This window comes from Rattus rattus, chromosome 5 (assembly GCF_011064425.1).
Source record: "Rattus rattus isolate New Zealand chromosome 5, Rrattus_CSIRO_v1, whole genome shotgun sequence".
In the NCBI taxonomy this organism is placed as follows: Eukaryota; Metazoa; Chordata; class Mammalia; order Rodentia; family Muridae; genus Rattus; species Rattus rattus.
The window spans coordinates 71,951,799-71,963,341 of record NC_046158.1 but is presented as its reverse complement, the minus strand read 5'-3'; the positions used below and the strand labels follow the sequence as shown (position 1 = coordinate 71,963,341).

At 35.9% G+C, this 11,543-nt stretch overlaps 1 protein-coding gene across 1 annotated transcript; it reads left to right on the top strand.

Annotated features, from left to right (window-relative positions):
• The first annotated feature begins 644 nt into the window (after window positions 1–644).
• LOC116900500 (olfactory receptor 4A5-like) lies at window positions 645–1,589 on the top strand. The gene has a single exon (XM_032902235.1). The coding sequence runs from the start codon at window positions 645–647 to the stop codon at window positions 1,587–1,589; it is 945 nt and encodes a 314-aa protein (XP_032758126.1).
• The last annotated feature ends 9,954 nt before the right edge of the window (window positions 1,590–11,543 follow it).

Here is an 11,543-nt window from a genome sequence, read left to right as displayed (position 1 = left end):
CTTTTCTCCTGTGAGACAGTAGACACTCCCTAGGTGTTCACCCAGCCTAGCACATCAAGTCTCTGCAGGTTTAGGCACATCTCTTCTCACTGAACCTGGACAAGGGAGCCCTGTTGGGGAACATATTCTATAATCTGGCAACAGCATTAGGAACAGACCTTGCTCCAGTTGTTGGGGGACCCACATGAATACTAGGGTTAGAGAGATGGCTCAGAGTGTAAGAGAAATGACTGTTCTTGCATAAGTCCTGAGTTCAATTCTCAGCAACCATATAATGGCTCACAATGATCTATAACGTTATCTGATATCCTCTTCTGGCAAGCAGGTATACATGCAGATAGAGCATTCATATGCAATGCACTTTTAATAATCAGATTTAAATGTATTAATGAGCATGATACTTTTGCACTTCTGTATCTAAATAAGCTATTTTGAATAAAATCCTAATATCTACAGAATTATTAGACAGAACTATGGAAATTCTTCAAGATGAACTAAACAGATGGTTACAGAAAATTTCCAAGGTTGAATGGAAGATGTGAATGCAGATATATTTTCTGGCATAATGGAAGTTTTGGTTTTGGTTAGGCAAGTCCTGCTTTCCTGAGCTGCTGTCACTGAAAAAAGCCTCATTTGAAGAGTAAATGGGAGAGAAAAACAATGTTACCGAGTTTACCCTCCTGGGTCTCACTCAGGATCCTGCTGGGCAAAAAGCTTTATTTGTCATGTTTTTACTCATCTACATTGTGACAATGGTGGGAAACCTGCTCATTGTGGTGACAGTGATTGCCAGCCCCTCCTTGGGCTCCCCAATGTACTTCTTCCTTGCCTTTCTCTCACTCATGGATGCTGTTTATTCTACTTCCATCTTGCCCAAGTTGCTTTCAGATTTATTTTGTGATAAGAAGACCATTTCCTTCACAGCTTGTCTGGTTCAGCTCTTTGTGGAGCATTTATTTGGTGGTTCTGAGGTCTTCATTTTGGTGGTGATGGCCTATGATCGCTATGTGGCCATCTGTAAGCCACTGCACTATTTGACCATAATGAATCTGCAAGTTTGCATTCTCTTGTTGGTGGTGTCCTGGGCTGGAGGATTTGCACATGCTCTGCTTCAAGTGATCTCTGCGTATTTACTTCCTTTTTGTGGACCCAATGTCATTGACCATTTTATCTGTGACATGTACCCACTGTTAGGACTTGCATGTACTGATACCTTCTTCCTTGGACTCAGTGTAGTTGGAAATAATGGAGCAATGTCTATAGTGGTCTTTATCCTCCTCCTTGTCTCCTATGGAATCATTCTAAACTCTCTTAAGACTCACAGTCAGGAAGGGAGACGCAAAGCCCTGTCTACCTGTAGCTCTCACATCATGGTTGTCATCCTCTTTTTTGTTCCTTGTATTTTCATGTATGTTAGACCTGTGTCCAACTTTCCAATTGATAAATATATTACTGTCTTTTATACAATTTTTACTCCCATGTTGAACCCTTTAATATATACCTTGAGAAACTTAGAGATTAAAAATTGTATGGCAAAGCTGTGGGGTAAAATGTTCACTAAAGACATAAAAAGAGCTTCTCCTCACTAAATATGCTAGTATTGGTAGTGAGACATTCCATTTTAAAATTTGGCAGTTTGACTTCAGTGTTTTACATGTGTACCAACACCTGACTTTGTGAGAAGTTTGTTATTTTATGAATGCAGTGGATACAAGCCTGGGGTTCCTGGCACTCCTGTTTTGTCTCTTGCTACTGAAGTTGATGATATCTTCATCTTTTTGGCCATGCCACTTTTTTCATTCTGTATGATATCTTTGTTTTTTGTCCAATTAACAATAAATTGTACTTCTAGTATAATGTTATTGGTGGGTTATGTTTTATAGCTCTGTGAACTATTTATTTTTATATATCATAAGATGTCTTGTTTGTCAGATTTGTTTCACTATGGACATTTATTTCGATGAACACAAACCTATAATTTTTATGAATATTATTTTATAAATGTTTAAATAATTTTTAGTATTTATCTAGAAAATCATTGCTATTTAAAATTTACATATTTTGTTTAGAAATATATATGCATCTGTATGCCAAGCCAAGTGTGAAAAGTACCATGCCTGGCAGGTACTAAGAAAGACAAATTATTAAGTAAAGGAGAGAAAGCCACTAAGCTAAGCTCCTGAATGGTTTGTACTTAGGTCACTGACTTCAGACTCTTGCTTCAGTTTGAGCACTGACTTCCCTTCATGATAGACTACAACTGTAAAATGAAATCCTTTCTTCATCAGGTTTCTTTAGTTAAGGTGTTTTATCACAACAATGTAAATTTAATTAAGGCAAAATAATTTAAGAAATGTGATATTAGTGTAAAAGAGCTAGAAATATATTTTGGGAATATTGGGTGGTGACATTTGAATTTGTGTTTGGAAAAGTGCTCGAGTGCTCAGAGCTGAGGAGCATGATCTGTGAGGTCTTGGGAAGGAAGAATGTTGAAAGCAAGGCTGATGATGGAGCCTTGGCTTGTGAACTTTTCAATGGAAGAGAAGACTTTATCTGACATTATATCATAGTTTGAATTAAGAATCTGTTGTTACAGCTGAAGAACTGGCTCTGATTAGGAGGACACCAGAACCACTAACATTTGCCTTTTATGGGACAATTTATACTGGTCAGCTAGGGTAAAAGAATCAAATGTGATTAAAACTCAGGGACCAGCATAATAGGCAAAAGCTTCTGGGAAATACTTCCTCATGATCAGCACATTTGTTCTGACCCAGAAAGGAACCCTGGCTGATCTTCATGTTGGCAGCTCCACCTGAGGATATGTAGCATTTTATAGGTGGTACAGGTTTTGAAGTCATAAAATGGTCATGGAGATGGTGTGATTTGGTGCTATGAGAATTGAGGAAGGGCCATTGGTGAAAGGGTAGCCTCAGTCCCAGTAGAAATCCTAATACAGAATGTATCCTAAAGTGGGAAAGTCTTTGTATATGTGTTATCTTACATAGTATTTTTGGTAGATTTACACAATCCACTTTTAAAGTTATTTTAAATCAGGATGTTTGTTTCTTACTACGGTATTAATGCCATTTAAATACTATTGAGTAATGTATGATATTTTGATGTTGATTCTGAGAGCTTCAAACTTCTTCAGATCAATTTTAGTGTAATATACAGGTTTTTGTGTACTGTATTTTCATTCTGTTATAAGACTCATTGGATTCCCCTTTTGATTTCTATAGTGACCTTTTTATTACTCTGTGATGTGTTAGATACTCTCCTCGAGTTTGTGAATTTAATTTTATTCTCATTATATAAAATATAATGAAATATTACAAATTTTCAAATATTTCTTTTTGAACTAATATATGCTATATTTTAGAGACTTTTTCATGAGCTGCTAACAGATGTGTTTTAACAGTGCTTTGAATGAATGGAAACTGATTTCCATTTGTATATTAATATGTTAGTTATGATGAATATGAAAGGAGAAAACAGAAGAAAATGTAATAGTAGTTAATATTTAGATGACAGAGAGAAAGTAGGCAGTGAGAAACAGAATAGGCAACTGTGGAGCTCTAAAATGTTCAGAGGAGAGAATTTTACCTAACAGTCTGAAGAGGGAGAAGTAAAGATATGCAAGTAGGTAACATAGAATACCTTTCTTTCAGAACACCGGAAGAAACCGTACAAACAAGGAGAAATAGGAAAGTAAAAGTGAAATATTATGAAGAGATATTGGAAAATAAACAAAACAAAATAAAACAAAACACATTGTATGTACAGAAATGACAAGGAAGAGATCGTTTGACTTTCAATCTCAGTTTTCTATTATTACATTTTGGAAACTTGCTTTTCACATTTCAAGATTTTCAAATCAGTTTGGTAGTTAGCTATTCTTTCTTGACCAGATCCAATATTTTGCCTCTAAGGGGTTATTTAATGGAAGAAATCTATTTAAGAACAATTACTCTTTGTATTTGTTCCAATTATTCTAAGGTATCTATTAAAAATAGCAATCTTGTAAAACTTGATTATAGGCTGTGTTGTAAATATAACCAGAAGAAATCCTTTCCTAATTCCATAGCTGAAGAGGTTTGTGAAAGCTCAAATCTGCCCAAGCTGGAGTTCATTTTTTATTTAGTTTTTGAGGTATTATGCTTTTGCTGATTTATTGTTTCAGGAAGTCTGCGGAGAGTCTCCAATGTCCTGTTATCTTCCACACAGAGACTTTTATTTTAAAATAGGTAGAAACTAGCCTCAGGGAGAATCTGCTCAAAAGACTCAAAAACTGAAGACTTGGGCGTTCATTCACAGGAAACATTTATCACAGTGTTTCTGCGAACTGAAGTCACCTGACTTCTTTGTGAAGCACATAGGTGCTAATTTATCAAGTGACCTTTTGATGGCTTCAGTGTAATTGGCTGAAAAGAGAAATTTTCACATAATTTCAGTGTTGCTCATTTTGTATTTATTTATATCATTAAGAAAAAGTTCTGGGCACGTTCATTTCACATGTGGCCCATACATATACAACCCACCCAATTAGACAAGATGGATGGCTGAAAAGAGAAATTTTCACATAATTTCAGTGTTGCTCATTTTGTATTTATTTATATCATTTAGAAAAAGTTCTCGGCACGTTCATTTCTATGTATTAAATAGAGTTTCTACATATTTGTACAAGAACAGTATTTTGATTTTTTACGAACATGTTTTTTTACAAATTTTGAATACCTTTTTAGTACCTTTTGACATTATGGTTCAGTGATCCTTATATTTTAGATATTTATTTGTATACTTAGATACTTTGAAAGATCCGGGATAGTAGCAATGTTGAAATGTGTTTGTTATAGTAGTTTTGTACTCTTCCTATTTCTAAGCAGTAGAGATATGTTATCATGTCTTCAGGGATCATACATAATATATCATTTATTTTTAGGCAACCCAATAAAAAGGCCTTTGGATTGGGGCAAGAAATAAGACCCATGATGTCAATTTGTGACAGACAAAAATAAGAATTTTAGCTAAAATTTCTATGAAGACATCACATACTTTAAGACTCTGAGGACCTAATCTGTATGTGACTTGCAATCTTCCCTACTGAAGACTAGTGTGCACAATATTGAAAGCTGCAACAAGCTGCAAATGAGGAGAAACAGCTGATATTCTTTCCCAAATATGATGCCTATGAACCAAAACAAAACACCACAATGACAATATATCCCTAAATGTGTAATAGTTGTGCTAGTAACTCAGCAGTAATCAAAGCTATCAATAGGGGGGAATCATGGAAACTTAAATAATTACCTGAAACAAGTGAAGTCAAGGATCTTAATAAAGAACTATTTCCCACCATTTTATTTAGCCAGAATAATTCCTAATAGTATTTTAAATACATTTATTTGTACAAAAGTTATGTAGCTTTCACCCCTTATCTACTTCTCTTTACAACAAATATTGCCCAGCCTGCACCAAGAGCAAAAGGCCAATCACCAGGAATGCCAAAACAACAAAAAGCATAGGTAAGACCAACATTTCTGCTCCAAGCAACATGCCTGGTGGCCTCAGGACACAAAAAAGCAGAAATTATCTGGAACAGGACACTTCTGGTTTCTAGCTGCACCCAGAATTGAACTGCTCCCACAGTGCTCTATACCCAAATCCTGTGGGAAAGAGAGCTGGACCGTAAGAAGTGTGGACAATCCTAAGAGCTCAGGGGAGACCACCACTTCTGCGCAAATTCCTGGCCCAAGAGGAACCTGCCTAGTGCCCTAGGAGCAGACAGGGGAAAGACCCTTCCATTTTTTGCAAAGCCCAGAGCTGAAAGCCAGTTGCCTGGAGCACTGACACATGTGAGAGCAGAGGTAAGACCAACTCTTCTGCTCCAACTGACATTCCTGGAGGCCTCAGGTCACACAAATCCAAGAGCAGTTCTCCCAGATAAGGCTGAAAGAAAACAGGTCTAACGGAGTGCTAATTCACAGGCTTATAGGAGGATCAAGCCACTGTCAAAGACAGCAAGACAAGCTAACACCAGAGACAACCAATGGTGAGAGGCAAGCACAGGAACATAAGAAACAGAAACCAAGATTACTTGATATTATCAGAGCCCAGTTCTTCCACCAAAGCAAATACTGGAGATCCCAACATACTGGAAAAACAAGGTTTTGATTTAACATCACAATTCGTGATGATGATAGATGACTTTAGGGAGGGCATAAATAACTTCCACTAAAAAATAGAGGACAACACACGTAAACAAGTAGAAGCCTTTAAAGAGGAAACACAAAAATCTCTGAAAGAATTACAAGAAAACACAACCAAATAGGTGAAGGAATTTAACAAAAACATCTAGGATTTAAAAATCGAAAGAGAAACAATACAGAAAGCACAAAGACAGACAACACTGGAGATAGAAAAGCTAGAAAAGAGATCAGGAGTCATCACCAACAGAATAAAAGAGATAGAAGACAGAATCTTAGGAGCAGAAGATACCATAGAAAACATTGAAACAACTGTCAATGAAAATGTAAAATGCAAAAAGCTCCTAATCCAAATTGTGTCTAGGAAATCCAGGACATGATGATAAGATCAGACCTAAGGATAATAGGTAAAGAAGAGAATGAAGATTCCAAACTTAAAGGGCCAGTAAATATCTTCAACAAAACCATAGAAGAAAACTTCCCTAACCTAAAGAAAGAGATGCCCATAAACATACAGAAGCCTACAGAACTCCAAATAGTTTGGACCAGAAAAGAAATTCTTCCTGTCATATAATAGTCAAAACACCAAATGTACAAAACAAAGAAAGAATATTAATAGCAGTAAGGAAAAAAGGTCAAGTAACATATAAAGGCAGACCTATCAGAATTACACCAGACTTCTCAACAGACACTATGAAAGCCAGAAGATGCTGGGCAGATGTCATACAGACCCTAAGAGAACACAAATGCCAGCTCATGCTCATTTATATCCAGCAAAATTCTCAACTAATATAGAAGGGGAAACCAATATATTCCATGACAAAATTGAATATATACAATATCTCTCTATAAATCCAGGCCTACAAAGGATAATAGATGGAAAACTCCAACACAGGGAAGGAAACTACACTCTAGAAAAAGCAAGAAACTAAATGCCTTGCAATGAAACCAAAAGAAGAGAGGCACACAAACATAATTCCACCTCTAACAATGACAATAACAGGAAACAACCATCACTATTCCTTAGTGTCTCTTAACACACATAAATGGCCTCAAGGCAGAAAGCATATGACTATTTCAGTAGATGCAGAAATAAAATTGCTAAAATCTAACATTGATTTTCACTAAAATTCTTGAAATGTTAGGCATGTAGAGGTTCTATTTCAACATTTAAAGGCTATGTAGTATAAATATACTCAAAATCATGTTCAATGCAGAAAAACAAAACATTCATAGTAAGACCAGGAAAAGCAACCAAAACAACAGAAAGCACATATACACATGGAAGATGAACAATGTTCTACTCAATGATAACTTAGTCAAGGAAGAAATAAAGAAGGAAATTAAAGACTGTTTAGAATTTAATGAAAATGAAGACAAACTTACGGGATACAGTGAAAGCAGTATTAAGAGGAAAGCTCCTAGTTCTGAGTGCCTCCCAAAAGAAACTGCAGAGAACATACACCAACAGTTTGACAGCATATCTGAAAGCTCTAGAAGAAAAAGAAGCAAACGCATTCAAGAGGATTAGACCACAGAATGTAATCAAACTCAGAGCTGGAATCAACCAAGGAGAAATAAAAAAGAAGTATAAAAGAATCAACAAAATCAACCAAGAGCTGGTTCTTTGAGAAAATCAGCAAGATAGATAAACCCTTAGCCAGACTAACCAGAATGCACAGAGAGTGGGTCCAAATTAACAAAATCAGAAATGAAAAGGGAGACAGAACAATAGAAACTGAGGAAATTCAAAAAAATTATCAGATTCTATTATAGACGCTCATATTAAACCAAATAGGGATATCTGGATAAAATGGTCAATTTTCTAGAGAGATGTCAGGTATCAAAGTTAAATCAGGATCAGATAAACCATCTAAATAGACCCATAGAACCTAAAGAAAGAGAAGCAGTGATTAAAAGTCTCCTAAACAAACAAACAAACAAAAAAAACAAAACAAAACAAAACAACAACAACAAAAAAAAGCCCAGGTCCAGATTGGTTTAGTGCAGAATTCTATCAGATCTTCAAAAAAGACCTAATACAAATACTCTTCAAACTATTCCACAAAATATAAACAGAAGGAACACTACACAATTCATTCTTTCATTCTACAATTATACTTATACCTAGACCAACTAAGACCCAACAAAGAAAGAGAACTTCAGACTAATTTCCCTCATGAATATTATCTGTGCAAACATACTCAATAAAATTCTTGCCAACTGAATCCAAGATCACATCAAACCCATCTTTCACCATAACCGAGTAGGCTTCAATTCCGGGATGCAGGAAAGGTTCATTAAATGGAAATATATCAACTTCATCCACTATTTAAACAAACTCAAAGAAAAATACCACATGATCATCTCATTAGATATTGATTAAAGCCTTTGAAAAAATTCAATATTCCTTCATGTTAAAAGTATTGGAAAGATCAGAATTCAAGGCCCATTCCTAAACATAGTAAAAGCAATATACAGCAAGCTAGTAGTCAACATTAACTGAATGGAAAGAAACTTGAAGCAATCCCACTAATATCAGGGACTAGGCAAGGCTGCCCATCCTCTCTTCCTACCTATATAATACAGTACTTGAAGTCCTAGCCAGATCAATTAGACAAAAAAAAAATAGGTCAAAGGGATACAAATTGGTAAGGAAAAAGTGAAAATAACACTATTTGCTGATGATATGATAAAATATTTAAGTGACCACAAAAATTCCACCAGAGAACTCCTACAACTGATAAACAACTTTAGCAAAGTGTCTGGATATAAAACTACTCAAACAAATCAGTAGCTTTCCTCTTCTCAAAGGATAAACAGGCTGAGAAAGAAATTAGGGAAACGATACCATTCACAATAGTCACAAATAATATAAAATACCTTGGTGTGATTCTAACCCGGGAAGTGAAAGATCTATAGGAAAACTTCATGTCTCTTAAGAAAGAAATCAAAGAAGATCTCAGAAGTTGTAAAGATCTCCCATGCTCATGGATTGGCAGAATAAATATAGTAAAAATGGGCATCTTGTTTTAATCAATCTACAGATTCAATGCAATTCCCATCAAAATTCCAACTCAATTCTTCATAGAGTTAGAAAGAGCAATGTCTAAACTCATTTGGAATAAGAAAAAACCCAAATAGCAAAAAATATCTTCAATAATAAAAGAACTTCTGAGGGAATCACCATCCCTTACCTGAAGCTGCAATAAAGAACAATATTGATAAAATCTTCATGGTATTGGTACAGACACTGGGTCAATGGGATAGAATTAAAGACCAGAAATGAACCCACACACCTATGGTCAATTGATTTTTGACAAAGGAGCTAAAACCATCCAGGGGAAAGAAGATAGCATTTTCAACAAATGGTGTTGGTTCAACTGGAGGTTAGCATGTAGAAGAAAGCAAATCAACCCATTCTTATCTCCTTGTACAAATCTCAAGTCCAAGTAGATCAAAGATCTCCACATAAAGCCAGATACCCTGAAACTAATAGAAGAGATATTGGAGAAGAACCTGGAACACATAGGCACAGGGGAAATTTTCCTGAATAGAACACCAATGGTTTATGTTCTAAGATCAAGTAAGGGAATTAATGAAATTGCAAAACTTTTGTACGGCAAGGCACTGTCAGCAGGACAAAATGGCAACCAACAGATTGGGAAAAGATGCTTACCAATCCTATGTCTGATAGGAGGCTAATATCTAATATATAATAAGAATTCAAGAAGTTAGATTCCAGAGAATTAATAATCATATTAAAAATGGGGTAGAGATAAACAAAGAATTCTCAGCTGAGGAATGTTGAATGGCTGAGAAGGATCTAAACAAATATTCAACATCCTTAGTAATAAGGGAAATGCAAATCAAAACAACCCTGAGATCCTCCTCACATCTGTCAGAATAGCTAAGATAAAAAGTTCAGATGACAGCAGATCCTGGTGAGGATGTTGAGAAAGAGGAACATTCCTTCATTGTTGGTGGTATTTCAAGCTGTTATAACCACTCTGGAAATCAGTATAGAGGTTGTTCAGAAAATTGGACACAGTGCTACCTGAGGACCCAGTTATATCACTTCTGGGCATATACTCAAAAATGTTCCAACATATAACAAGGACACATGCTCCACTATGCTCTATGCAGACTTATTTATAATGGCCAGAAGCTGGAAAGAACTCAGATGTTCTTCAATAGAGGAATGGAAACAGAAAATGTGGTACCTTTATCCAATGGAGTACTACTCAGGTATTAAGAAAATGACTACATGAGATTCTTAGGAAAATTGATGGAACTAGAAAATATCATCTTGAGTGAGGTAACCCAGACACAAATGAACACATATGGTATGCACTCAGTGAAAAATGAATATTAGCCTATAAGCTTGGAATATTCAAGAAACAATTCACAGACCATATGAAGCTCAAGAAGGAAGACCAAAATATGAATGCATCCATCAGTTTTTCCTAGAAGGGGAAACAAAATAATCGCAAGACAAAATAAAGACACAAATAGTGAAGAAGTAACTAAAGGAAAGGTCATCCAGAGACTGCCTCATTTGGGAATCCATCCCATAAGCAACCATCAAACCCAGTCACTATTGCTGATGCCAAGAATGGCTTGCTTACAGGATCCTGATATGTATGTCTTCTGAGAGGTTCTGCCAGAGCCTTACTGATACAGATGAGGATGCTTGCCCCAACCATCAGACTGAGCATGGGTACCTCAATTGTGGAGTTAGAGAAAGGACTGAAGGAGATGAAGTGGTTTTCATCCCCATAGAAAGAACAATATCAACCAACCAACCCCACCCCAGAACTCCCAGGACCTAAAATGCCAACAAAAGAGTACTCATTGGGGAGGGGGAGCCCATGGCTCCATCCACTTATGTAGCATAGGATAGCATTGTCTGGCATCAATAGGAGAAGCCCTTGATCCTATGAAGGCTTTTTCCCCACTATAGGTGAAAGCCATGGCATTGAGTTGGGAATGGGTGTTTGGGAGTGAATAGATGGGAGTGGGAACATCTTCATAGAACCAGGGAGGTAGGAGGGGGTTGGGAAAGGAGATAACATTTGTAATGTAAACACATAAAATATATAATAAAAATAAGTAAATTAAGAAAGAAATGAGGCAACTGTTTAGATTCCTTTTTACTAAAGTATTTTAAACTCTAGCTAGAGTAATAAGAGAAAGAAATAAAAAACTTTATCTACCAATTATATATACATCTGTGTAATGGAAAATTATTCAGTCTCAAAAAATTACTAATTAAACATGTTTGAATGTGGAGGTCTTTACTAAGTGTTGTATACACACACACATACACACACACAT